General features: G+C 38.1%; 1 protein-coding gene across 3 annotated transcripts; it reads left to right on the forward strand.

The window, feature by feature from the left end:
- Window positions 1-1,831: 1,831 nt before the first annotated feature.
- On the forward strand, window positions 1,832-12,271 carry LOC107669825 (diphthine methyl ester synthase-like). 3 transcript variants are annotated; one of them, XM_016462243.1, is made up of 8 exons: window positions 1,832-1,961; window positions 2,129-2,265; window positions 3,368-3,492; window positions 5,099-5,207; window positions 7,839-7,959; window positions 9,694-9,733; window positions 11,701-11,804; window positions 11,980-12,271. In XM_016462243.1, exons 2-8 carry the CDS (start codon window positions 2,131-2,133, stop codon window positions 12,210-12,212), a joined length of 867 nt encoding a protein of 288 aa, XP_016317729.1. In that variant the 5' UTR covers window positions 1,832-1,961; window positions 2,129-2,130; the 3' UTR covers window positions 12,213-12,271. The 3 variants fall into 3 exon arrangements, with proteins under 3 accessions (XP_016317729.1, XP_016317731.1, XP_016317730.1); XM_016462245.1 differs by having other exon boundaries at window positions 1,832-1,937; XM_016462244.1 differs by lacking the exon at window positions 1,832-1,961 and adding an exon at window positions 1,966-2,026.
- The last annotated feature ends 1,707 nt before the right edge of the window (window positions 12,272-13,978 follow it).

The following is a 13,978-nucleotide window of genomic DNA, read 5'->3' on the forward strand; positions in this document are numbered from 1 at the left end:
CAATGGCTTGTGAGCTGTGTGGCAATTGTAAGTCACGCAAAGACACATATGTAACAAAATAACTAAAAATGCATCTAAGAACTATATATAGCTCACAAATCATTGGTTTAGAATGAAGTCTGGATGATATATTTTGTGGATATTTTGTATATTTTGTGGATGATATATATGATATAATGAGTAAAGTTATACAGATGTCTACTACGTCTATACTGTATAAAGAAAGTATAAACTGACATATGGGACATATAGCCTATTTACAGTTTTTGTCAATTGCTAACAAGCATTTACCAATACTTAAAGTACTTTTTCTAAACTCTTAACACAGAAACACACCTACATCACACAATTAGCCAAATAGTTAATTTTCTGGCCAAAACCACATTTTGTTAAATAAATACAAACTCTACGTTTCAAAATGCCGAATACCTTTTTCTACATTTACTAACTCTATCAAAACACAGCCAACCCAAATCAAAATCGAGTCATTCAGTCAAAACATTGGCACAGGTTTTCTATCCAATAGGAACATATAGTCGATCATAGTGCATAGACTGTCAAAATTATAACAATTAATAGCATTACAAAAACTGCATTACTTGTCATGTCTCAGTTCGACCTGTATAGAACATACAATATGAGATCCATTAAAAAAAAAAAAATTATAATAATAATAACAATAATTCAGTCAGCTGAACTCTACATTTTTTTCGTGTGTGTGTGTAAATGTGTGGATTCATTTTAGATCGTATGTGCACAGCATAGTGAAGGAGTCATCAGTACTTTATGGAATGTCAAAGAAAAGGGACAGAATTGCTGCAGTAAAGGCTTTATTGGCAAAATGACATTTCTGTGTGTGCAAAAAAAAAAAGCATACAGCCCTTTGCCTTTTGCCCCCTACCTCTCCTTCTCCTTTGTCAGAAAGTCTGAAAGAGCTTTATTACCAAGTATGTTTACAGACACAATGAATTTGACTTGACGACGGGAGCTTCCAGTGCAGAGGAAGGATGGACATAGTGGAAACATACATGACAGGGCCGACCTACACAGGAATTATAACAGTAATATAAGAAAATTATGGTCTGTAGCGCAGACCAGAAGGCAACTGTACGAAGAGAGAGTGGGCTGGGTGTGTGGGGTCCAAAGTGATTTTCTTAGCCCTTTTCCTTACTCTGGAGGTGTACAGATCTTGGAGGTTGGGCCAATAATCGTCTCAGCAGTCTTGGCTGTCTGTTGTAGTCTCTTGATTTCTGATTTGGTAGCTGAACCAAACCAGACAGTCCTGGTCCAACTCCTCCTCTCCCTCGTCCAGACATTTTCTTTATTTTTCTGCTTCTCTGTGTTGTTCTGTATATTGTTCCAGCCAGTGCCTTTTTATTGTGCATGGCCATGTAATGGAAAGACTTGAAATTGGTATGGTCACAACAGACAGATGTTTTGCTAATTGTGTTTAGAGTTTTGAAAATGTGATTATAGATTGGACAAAGGGATGTTAGCAATTGAAAAAAAACTGTAAAACATTATTTGTAAATAATATATTTTAATATTATATATATATATATATATATAGAATACATCAAAAATAAAATCTATTATTTATAAATAATGTTTTAAATATATATGTTATAATCATCACATAAATAATATTATAATATTAAAAATGTGTATTTTAACAAATTTAACAATATGAATAGAATTAAATAACTACTATTTTAACTTTAAAATGGCTTATGGGCAATTATTACCTGTGCACAACATCCTAGACACAATGAATGTGGTTTTAAACGAACGTCTTGTCAATAAATCTTGTGGTTTAGTTCAGTCCAACCAGCAATCATCACCGCTTATTCTGTTTCTATGGATACAGTACGCGACACTGTCGTGAACTACTCTACGCTTTACGGCAGCCGGTTGTCAGTTGCTGCATGTGGCTCCATGTGAGTGCAGAATAGCAGAGAACGGTGAAGAACTGAATGTATTCTGCAAGCTTTTCAGTGTCTGATAAACGATCACATAATAGTATCTCGTCAGGCAGCTCTTTTGCATGTTAAAGCGCATATACATATGTTTTTTATGATTTAGCCTTTTGGCGAAGTGTAACTGCGTTCCGGTGTCATCTGTGGTTCAGCGATGTTGTATTTCATCGGTCTTGGTCTGGGCGATTGTAAAGACATCACTGTTAAAGGTTTAGAGATCGTCCGGCAGTGTAGTCGTGTTTATCTGGAGGCTTACACGTCCATACTGACCGTCGGGAAGGAAGCTTTGGTATGTGGATGATTAAACACATTATAATATCTGAATCCTGACAGTTGACAGCTCGATTTACATCACAGTCAAAACCAGATGATTGCATTTTGGAATTTTGGAATTTAAAATGTAGTTTAAAACACACGTGCCAAGAAATGTTTCAGACATTTTTAAAAAGGTTTATTCCATATTTTACATAAAATATGCTTTAATACTAAAAAAAAAGTATATATATATTTCATAGTTCACAACATTATGAATATTATTTTGGGCTTACTCAATTTGACCTGAACTAGCAGTGTCTTATATATTTTGACCTTTTTATGAAATTTTTAAGAACTTTACTTTCCTTGACATGTAATCATGAAGCTCTCTCTGTGATATCATTTCCTGTTTAATAGTTGTCTTGTCACATGACAAGAAAATGGGCAACTTACTGCACCCCACTGATTATTTGGCGGACAAAAGTTTTTTAAATAATAATTTTGTAATAAGAAATAATACTATATATATATATATATATATATATATATATATTCATAATTATGTTTTTTTTAGCTTTATTGTTTTTTAAGATATTTTTCACCACCTTGACATTTTGGCCCCACAAAAAATATCAGAAACTATATTATTTGGAAATGAAAAAAATGTTTGTTTATTTATTTATTAATTTTCTTTTAATATTTTGTGAATCAAAACTATTTAAATTAAAAGAAATCTTCCACTACCAGTCAGAAGTTTTTTCTTTCAAGGTTTGTTTTAGCTCGTCCATAAAGAAATGTAGTTTCTTTTTTTTTTTAATGATATATTTATTTTATTCATAATATTGCTTGTTGTTTTCATCATTAGTAAGTCACTTTGGTTAAAAGCATCTGCTAAATGAATAAAATATAAATATTTTTTATACTTACAAATATTATATTCAAATTTCATATGTCTATTCAAAAATAATATCAAGCAATATAAATAATAATAATAATATCAAGCATTTAAGCGCTATCCTTTAGATCAAAACTTGGTACAACACTTGGTACAATCTGATATGAAATTCAAATACGTGTTCATCAGAAATACTAATATTTCGCACTCAGATTTACGGCGCCGTTGTGTTCTGTCTCAGGAGGAGTATTATGGGCGCGAGTTGCTGCTGGCCGACAGAGATATGGTGGAACAACAGACGGATGAGATCCTGAAGGGAGCAGATGTCAGTGATGTGGCGTTTCTAGTGGTTGGTGATCCTTTTGGGTAAGACTAACTAACTTCTTCACGATCTACAGTAGCCTGTCTCTGCTGTCATATTTAATCCATATATGATAACAAGTCAAGTCACCTTTATTTATATAGCACTTTTAACAATACAGATTGTGTCAAAGCAATTGTACAGCATTAAATAGGAAAATAGTGTGTCAATAATGCAAAAAGGCAGTTCATCATTGAATTCAGTGGTCATAATCCAGCTCAGTTCAGTTTAAATAGTATCTGTGCAATCAAGTCGACGATATCGCTGGAAATTAAGTGAAATTAAATTAACTTCTCAACAAGTTCAAAGTTGTCCTGAACTAAAATATCCGCCAGTGAGGATTAACTCTCAACAGTACAGTTTGCCAACTTTCATTTATGAGGTTTCTGTGCATATTGGTCATATGATGCACCTCATGTTGCCATTGTTTTGACTCACCCATAACTTGCCATCACATATGCCACAATCCCACAAGTGCAGTGACTCATCTGGAAACCTAAATCCATACATTACACAGACTTTCATCGGAAAGCTTTATCACTGGCCTATCGGAGTTGTATTTTATTTTTTAGAAAATAAATTATATGAGAAATTGCTGGAAATGTTCAAACTTATTTGGCTAATAAACTCCATTCTGATTCTGATCATGCCCTCAAGTACAATCAAGTGCACTTGAAAGCATGCACTCCTCAAAATAAATATCCCTTTCTACCGTAAGTGTAATGAAACGTCAGAAAAAAACAATCGGAAAACACTTTCTACAGCCTAACAGGAGATAAATAATGGAAATGTTTCCTATTATTCAGGACATTTGTGCCTGAAGAACCACAGAGTGGTTGAGCACCAAAGCTCTGGGGTGCAACGTTATCGCTCTCAGGAGAAGCGGGATGTGGACGTCTGAGGTGTGGGTACTTTGGAAATTCTCCAGAAGAGATGAGCTAATTACGCCGCACTTTCCCGTCTCGGTCGCTTCTAGTCACGGTTGAGCTTCTTGAAAGCATGCACTCCTCAAAATAAATATCCATTTCTTACCGTAAGTGTAATGAAACATCAGAAAAAAACAATCGGAAAACACTTTCTACAGCCTGACAGGAGATAAATAATGGAAATGTTTCCTATTATTCAGGACATTTGTGCCTGAAGAACCACAGAGTGGTTGAGCACCAAAGCTCTGGGGTGCAACGTTATCGCTCTCAGGAGAAGCGGGATGTGGACGTCTGAGGTGTGGGTACTTTGGAAATTCTCCAGAAGAGATGAGCTAATTACGCCGCACTTTCCCGTCTCGGTCGCTTCTAGTCACGGTTGAGCTTTGCGTAGTGTTTGGCTCCAGCATTTTTCCAGCCAAACCACCGAAACCCACATAGCGGGAGGGGGACGGGGGTCTGACTCCTCGTTTTCCTGCACTTAAGAATTTGTGGGTTTAATAAAGTTTAATGATATATCCAAGATCGAAAGGATAAGCATTTTTGGCGTAATTTGGATTACTTCCACATGTAAACAGCGCAACACCCTAGTAAGAAAGATGTTGATAAGTAGCCATTTTTCTGCGGTTGGCGCATGTTTTGGAGTCGTGTACGCAAAAAAAACAACAACTGCATTTCTTCTCTTCAGAGCTACGACCCACAGCGACCTGGTTCTGCGAGCGTTGAATGCTGGGATTCAGTATCGCGTTATTCACAATGCCTCCATCATGAACGCGGTGGGCTGCTGTGGATTGCAGGTAAGGCCCAAGTTTACCATTGTTCGGTGAATTTTTGCAAGCGAAATTCAGTCATTTCAATTGGAATCGACGTGATTTGAAATTTCATGTGAGGGCGAAATATTTTCCCATGCAAATTTTGCAACTGGTTCAAATTGGACACGCAGATTCACTGCGTTGACCAACAGAAAGTAGTTCATTTTGAAAGTGACTTCTGCTTTATACAACGCTACACGATTACCAACAGACCTTATTTGTTTGCCCTCGAAATTTTGATGAAAATTCAGTAATGCAACCGCACCTTAACTCAATGCTTCCCCATGGTGTCATTGTCAACATGTACTTTCCAGAGAATGTACTTCGCTATCGTGCGTCATTCAGGCCCAGTCTCTCGTGAAAATGATCAAACGACATTACGGCCTTTGTGCCAAAGGCATCCCAGCGGAGTCTATCAACGAAGCCTACTGGCCATCAATAACAGCCCCCTGTATTGACCTGTCAGGGCAGCTTTGTGTACCAAGAGGCCCCAGATGCCGCCCTAAGCTCACGATAGGCGTCTTCAGATGATCTGAGATCAGCGGTGCCATTTCTAAAAGATATTATTTAGGCAGGAAAAGCAGGTCCTAAATCATCTGCCACAGCTGCTGCTCTCAACCACAGAGGGATCTGGTAGCTTAACACGCGCTTTGCAGTTACTGTTTGAGTGTAGATCAATATGCACTAATTGGAAGCAATCAACAACAAGGGATTCCACAAAAAAGCATGACTTGAGACTTTCTACACCCAAAGTGTGTTGTTTTTGTTACCATCTGGTTTTGTTTCCAAAGATTGTATTGGAAGGATTCATTTTGCTCTGCTTCCCTATGACTAGGTAGTGGATTCTGAATGACGATCTTAAAAGTTGCAATGAAGGAAACGTAGTGACAGATCTTTTCTTCCACATTGTGACATACATCCGAGTGAAACCGATGATCAAAAATGAAAAAAAAGTATCATTGGAACTTTCTATTCATTAGTTGTTGATTTGATGGAGGCAGATCTGAATGCAACATTTGCAAACAAAAAAAAATTATTTGCATGGATCAGTTAGTAACAATATGATCAGCTTGTATTTAGAAATAGGTAAGGTGAATTTTCATTTTTAATTTAAATGCCGAATTTAAATGTGTATTTCATCCAAAAATGAAACTTCTGTCCCCGTGTCGTTCCAAGCCTGACTGACTTCCATTCTTGCGCTGGATACAAAAGAAGATATTTTGACAAATGATTCAACTGTTTTTGTTCATACAATTAAAGTCAGTGGGGTCCAAAAACACTGGACCTCATTGACTTTCATTGTGTGGACAAAAACATTTTTCATGTTCAAAAGACATTTTTCAAAACTTCTTCTTTTCTTAGACTATCAGCACGCTAAAACCTGCAGAGCCCCACACATCACATGCGAGAAAAAATAGTTATCATGTCCACAAAATAAAAATTTGTTTCCACAACAGATTGATTTGTTGCCATATTTTAATTATATACCATTTGCTGAACTTATTCATCGGTTCCCTTGTTTAGGTCAATTGAATCCATGCTTGTTCCCTTGTTTTAATTTGATTTGACCCAATGGCCACAATTTAACTAAAACAAGGGAGCAAATTAATAATTTGCGGGTATGATATCTTGTTTCTGTCAATGTTTTTCCCCCTTACATGTAATGTGCGGGGCCCGTAAATACTCTCTTCATCCCCTTTAAAGGGATAGTTCACCCAAAAATGAATATTCTGTCATTAATTTATCACCCTCATGTCATTCCAAACCCTTAAGACCTTCATTCAACAGAAATTAAGATAATTCTTTAATAAATCCGAGATCTTTTTGACCCTCCATGGACACAAAGGGAACTGAAACGTTCAAGGCCCAGAAAAGATCGTTAAAATAGTCCATGTGACATCAGTGGTTCAACCGTAATGTTATGTAGCTACGAGAATACTTTTTGTGCACAAAGAAAACAAAAATAACGACTTTATTCAACAGTTTCTTCTCTTCCGTGTCAGTCAACATGCATTCACGAGAGTACCACGGTGATGACAGAATTTTCATTTTTGGGTGAACTATCCCTTTAAGTCTCCACTGCTGTATTTGTTATAGATAAACAAAAAGGAATTTATCTAGGTCTCTAGTTGACCTCAGTAACCAAGTAGGTCAGGGGTGTCCAAACCTGCTCCTGGAGGGCCACTGTCCTGCAGAGTTTAGCTCCAACCCTAATTAAACACACCTGAACCAGCTAATCAAGGTCTCCAGACTCACTAGAAAATTCCAGGCTAGTGTGTTGGAGATCGTTGGCCCTCCAGGAGTATAATTGGACACCCCTGGACTTGGAAGATGTGGGACGACTTCTATGTGTTTGTTCATGTCTCACTAATACGTGCTTCAGAGGGTCTGTAGGACCTAAAGTAACCAGTAAGAAGTCTGCCTGCTGTAATGTCACTTTGTTGTGTCAGCTGTGTGGCACTCTAGTGTTCAGAATGATGTCATGCTTACTGAATAACAGGAAGCACCTTGTCGGTGGCTAAACAGAGCTGGCTACTCGTGAACACAGTGACCAATGCAAAATAAGAACTAGTGTGAGTAAATAAAGTATGAATGTGGTTGCATTTTCCTCCTTAGCTGTACAACTTCGGGGAGACGGTGTCCATTGTGTTTTGGATGGACACATGGAGACCTGAAAGCTTCTACGATAAGATCAAAAAGAACAGGGATATGGGCCTGCACACGCTGTGCCTGCTGGGTAAGCACTTCCTTTGAGTCTTTGTGAACGAGATGTTCTAATTAGAACGTTATATGATGTGGCACAATTGGCAGGTTCTCCGGTTTGTCCCTTGGCTCACATCCTCAAGCATGTATGTGTGTTGCATCTTTAACAGTCACTGTAGCAATGAATGTGTCAAAACCAGATGAGACAACCCCCGTATTTTGACGTTCCATCAAATAGGCAGTTCCCTTAGGGGCGCACATTAAACTTGGGCCCATTGCAAACGCTCTGGTACCCCCAAGGCAGATGGTCACAAATAATTTACGTTTATATCTCTGTGCCAAGGAGATTTCCAGCCAACTCTTAATAAACCCCCGTTTTCCAAAGTACCAGTGGGATTTCCCATTGGAAGGCATCTTTGGTAATGAATGTTGGTAAAAATCGTAGTCAGTTGGTCGGGGTAGTGTCTCATTGGCTGGCGGGACAGAGGGGGAGGGGCGGGAGTCCCCAGGTGCTTCCCAGCTGAGGAGTTTGAGAGCAAGAGTGAGGACAAAAATGAGCAAGAGAGGGATCAGGGTTATTAACCTCATTATTCAAAAGCAAACAGAGGAAGGCGGGGATTGGACACCTCCCCGTCCACCCTTGGCCGCAAGCGCGCTTATCTAATACAATAACCTGCAGACACAACAAAAGCACACACACACACACACACACACACATAGACAAAACACAGGGACTACTATACACTGCATCCATTCATCATAACGTTGCTAACAAGACGTGGGTTATTATTCTAGCTGGCAAATATTGGTCAATTTATTTGCTGGTGTTTCGAAATTAAATTCAAAAATAAAATTAGATTTGTAACTCCAAAAAAGTCTAGTCCAATACAGTGTCTACACCGTACATTAACTTTTTCCATTTCAGTTTTTGATTCACTACACTGCTACTCCAGCCACTTTTTTCCTGTCCAACTACAAATTAAAGTGATTTTGTTTTACAAATATCATTAATAAATTCAAATGTGTTCATTTTCTGCTTTTTGTTTCATTTTTTATGGATTTGTCATTTTTCTTTTACAAATTTTCAAAAAACAATTTTTTACAAATATCATTATGAATTTTATGACAATTTTCTAGGTTCTGTTTTTGTCAAATAGCATTAATTAATTAATTATGCATTTTATGTCAGTTTCTAGTTTTTTCAGAAATAAAATTAATTTTACATACATTTTTGTGTAAATTTGCTGTTTTTTTTTTTTACAATTCATTTTATGTCAGTTTTCTGGTTTCTAGCCTACTAATTTAAATGTTTTGTGAAGCTTTTATGTAAAAAAAAAAGTTAGATTTACATACTTTTTTGCTATTCTAAAATGCATGCAAATAGTTTTGATACCAAATTTCCATTTCTAAAGAAAGTAGGAAACAAAGAAATTGTCCCATTTTACTGTAGCTGAAGTTTAGCCTTGAACTTTCATCTGATTGGTCCGTTATTTATGAACATTTTGAGGTTAACGTAGACACTTTCAGTGTAGACATGGTGTCGAGAACATGACTGGTCGTGATTTGTACATTTGTCTTTGTTCTCAATATGGGGCCCTCTCAGGTGCAGTCTGAAAATGTACTCACGCTCCAGACTGCGTGGGGTTAACAGCCCCAGATGGAGGGGCGACCTACTATTTATGATGTGACAGTAACATCCAGAGAGGCCTAGTTTATAAAACCCAAGCTTATTGTATCGTACAACACTTACAACTCCCTTGTTTCGCAGATATCAAAGTCAAAGAGCAGTCCATGGAGAATTTAATGAGGTAAGACTCTCACTTTCTGATTTTCTGTGAGGTTGTGCTGATTTATATCTAGTCTGTGGTGCTTTTCCAGGAGGGTCGTTTTGTGGTTTCATGCAAGTTGCTGGGGGGCAGACTGGTTGAGTTGGAAAAAAATAACAAAAGTAAAAACCGTGTCAGCTTGTTTGACTTGGAAGCATGATATGTTATCATGGACCTTCCCTGGGCCGCCTCCAGAACTGCCACGGTATAATTTTCCCATCTGAAGCCTTCAGAAATATGTTTTATCGGCAACAGTGAACTTCATCGTCTGCTTTCAAACTTGAACTCGAAGTCTTTCCGAAAAACCTTCACTGGTGTTGAATTATTTCTCGTCGTAGAAGATGGTTGTTAACTCCTTGCTCTCTCCGTAGTGTCCTGTAATTATCTCCCCCCTTGGTCATGCACTTGTGTAATTTTATATCCAATCCACATAAACCCCAAATGGGTTTAGTGTTCCACTATGTACGCTATAAGGAGACGAGCATTAGGCCTGTTGCGTGCTCCCTGTTCAAGGCTGGAAAGTGTGCTAATGTCTCCCAGATTTATTGGCACTGTTGTACCATTACTCGGAAATGGAATAACCATATGCTGCATGATTTTGGTCACAGTCAGATGCTTGTCCAGTGAGGTTGGTGCCCTTCACTGCAGGGAGGGGGAAACAGCCCCAAAAAGAAATTCAAAGCATGTCTCCAACTTCCTTAAGTTGACTGATTTCATCAAGGATGGACCATTGGTCCGTTAATGGCTAATGCACCCTAAGTAAAGAATTCAGAGTATTTAACTTTAAAGCTCAGATGTAAATTGCATTAATGGCCACCTACTTGCACAATGTTCTGGGACCACCTGCAACTTAAAGGATTAGTTCACAACTGAATTAAAATTTCCTGACAATTTACTCACCCCCATGTCATCCAAGATGTTCATGTCTTTATTTCTTCAGTCAAAAAAGAAATTAAGCAGGATTTTTCTCCATATAGTGGACTTCAACAGGATCGAACGTCCAAATTTCAGTTTTAGTGCACCGTCTAAGTGTTCTACACAATCCCAGCCGAAGAATAAGGTTCTTATGTAGCAATACGATCGGTCATTTTCTAAAAAAAAAAAAAAAAGTAACATTTTGTATACATTTTAACCACAAATGCTCGTCTTGCACTAGCTCTGCGTCCACGACTTCATGCATTACGTAGTCACGTTGGAAAGGTCACGTGTGACGTAGGCTGAAGTACCGACCCATGTGTTTACAAAGCGAACGTGCAAAGAAAGTCAAACACCCTTTACAAAAAAGGTAAATCGATGTCAGATGATTTTGAAATTGGAGGAGAAAATCATATGGAGTTTTTCAACCTACACTAACCTTTTCAACCGAAGTACAAAGACGAAAAACTAACAACACGTGTCCTGCAGCGTGATTATGTAATGTGTAAAGTTGTGGACATGCATTGCAGAGCTAGTGCAAGACAAGCAATTGTGGTTAAAAAAGTATATAAATTTGTATTTTTTTTTTTAGAAAATTACGTTCTAAAAATCGTTTCACTATATAAGACCCTTATTCTTCAGCTGGGATCATGTAGAGCCCTTTGAAGTTGCATTGAAACTGCAGATTTTTTTTAGAAAATGACGTTCTAAAAATCGTTTCACTATATAAGACCCTTATTCTTCAGCTGGGATCATGTAGAGCCCTTTGAAGTTGCATTGAAACTGCAGTTTGGACCTTCAACCTGTTGGTCCCCATTGAAGTCCAATATATGAAGATAAATCCTGGAACGTTTTCCTCAAAAACCTTAATTTCTTTTTGACTGAAGAAAGAAAGTTTAATTCAGGAATGAATGAATCCTTTAAGGTTACCAGTGCATTAACTAATTTTGACACTGTCAAGGATCCAGACAAATTAGAAGACACCAGATACTTCTGCTCACCTTAAAGTTTACCAGTTTACCCTCTCTTTCTAGGGGTCGAAAGATTTACGAGCCTACCAGGTACATGACTGTCGCTCAGGCAGCTGAGCAACTCCTGGAGATACTACAGAACCGACGGGATCGGGGCGAGGAACTAGGTAACTCTTGCAAACCTTTCTAAATTGCATGAAAACCTTTGTGAAATTTGTGGTTAAACCATCTTGACGTCTGGCCAACTCTGGCAAGCACTGATGGAAAATTGGATTAGATTTGATTGAAAGCTTTGTGAGCTTTGGTTTCATGGTTTATCCTATGTTCTTTCCTTCAATGCAGCAATGACTGAAGACACAGTGTGTGTTGGTCTGGCTCGGGTCGGAGCCGAGGACCAGACCATCCGTTCTGGGACACTGCAAGAGTTGGCATCCAGTGACCTGGGAGGACCACTTCACTCAATGATCATCAGCGGACACCTTCACCCTCTGGAGGTGGACATGTTGAAACTCTTCAGTGGTCCTGAGGGATTGAAGACCTTGAAGATGACCAATAGTTCCACATATGTTTCTTGATATCCAAGAAGCTTGTGCTCCTCAAGAAAAAAGTTCCCTTTCCAGTGCTCCTGGGATTTTTTTAAAAGGAAAAGCGGACAAGCCGGTCCACGTGAGAGCCTGGAGCTGCCGGAGGGTCAGGAGAGCACACAAATGACATGATTGTTATTCCAGATCAAATTTGACCACTTTAACCTTTAAGCACCGGTCAGGCAAGGGTTGCATTTCATTACAAGATTTAGATTGGGAGTGGGATGATTATTTTGACGTGTGGCAGTCATGTTCTTGCTGTCAAAAAAGTAAATGATGGAATTATAATAGAGGAAATGGAAAAGGTTATTGTGGACCAACTGCATCTGGGTTGCATTAGTGCCTCTGAAATTGAGCTTTCTTCGAAATTGGCATAATGTTTCCGTACCAAGAGCCTTTCTTAATGGAACTTTCTCAGTAAGAATGTAAATTAAGATAAAAGCAAATACTGAGATTCCTTTGAGCATGTCATAATGGATGAAGATTGATTTTCGTACAATAAAGACACTCATTTCGGTGCCACTGATCACATCAACGCCCTACATGTGGTTTGACTGTTTTCATCTACATATGTGGTTTTGTTTGTAGTCTCTCATTTCATTTCTGTCAGCTTGAATTGCATAAAAAGTGAACAAAGCTATTGTCAGAAAGTAGTTTGCCTCTGTCTGCTTTATTTATACAAAGACAAATTTGAGTTCACGTGTTGCATTTAGAGATGATTGTGTTTACAGATCTGCATCTGGTTTATACTGCCGTCGAAGTACAAAGCCCAAGATTCACCAACTTTCATTAAGCATTCACACCTTTGACAAAAAACTTACTTAAGTCCTTGTTTATATGTAATAGACTTTGTTATAAGAATATTATACATTTTCTAACATCCGAATATTCTTAAAGGGGTCATGACATGAGAAACTACATTTTCCTTGATCTTTTGACATAGAAGAGGTCTTTGTATGCTTAATACATCCTGCAAGTTTCATAACTTAAAATGTCCTCATCATCAATAAAAAAAGCATTTATGAAATAACCCTCAGAAAACGACTAGTTTGGATCCGAGGTGCCAGGTGATGTCACAGGGGTTCAGTCATTTGCATAAAGACTGCCTCCAAGACATTGACGAATAGTCTTCTTCTCATCATCCAGTAGGCCCAGCCCACTGTTGTTCAGTCGCTTAACAGCTGACACTTGATTATGATGAATGCGAGTAATGCATCACTTCGCATCAAAAGCAAATAGAAATTACAATCGCTGCCGCTATCTTGTCTACACTGGATACAGTATACAGATGCACGTTCGCTTTTGGACACAGTCCATGCGCTTGAGTCTGTCGTCAATTGAACAAATGGAGTGAAAGAAAGTTTGCTTTGTTGCGTTTGGTTTAAACAGCTCGTTCACGTCTTTGTACAGATATCAGAAGGTTCCCAGCGTAAGGGAAGTGGATAGTTTATTTTTAATGGCATCCAAGATTGTGTCTGAGGATTGGTCGGACCATTTTGTTTTGTAAATGAGGCACAGTGTCATGGAGAGTTCACAAAGAAACATCTGTTGAAAAATGAAGCGGTACTAGATCTGACTGCAGCTGCATCACAAACCGTAAGTAAATGATTTCATATTGCTTTGTCTGGAAATGACCATTTTATTTTTGATCATGTTGTCAAAACACTCATATGCAATAGCGAGGTGGTGTTGATACGGTTTCCTATGCAGTGACGTTAGCCAATCATAACAGTGGCCAATTACTGACGAGCCTTAAA

The sequence above is a fragment of the Sinocyclocheilus anshuiensis genome, unplaced genomic scaffold (genome assembly GCF_001515605.1).
Source record: "Sinocyclocheilus anshuiensis isolate Anshui unplaced genomic scaffold, SAMN03320099.WGS_v1.1 scaffold560, whole genome shotgun sequence".
Classification (NCBI taxonomy): Eukaryota; Metazoa; Chordata; class Actinopteri; order Cypriniformes; family Cyprinidae; genus Sinocyclocheilus; species Sinocyclocheilus anshuiensis.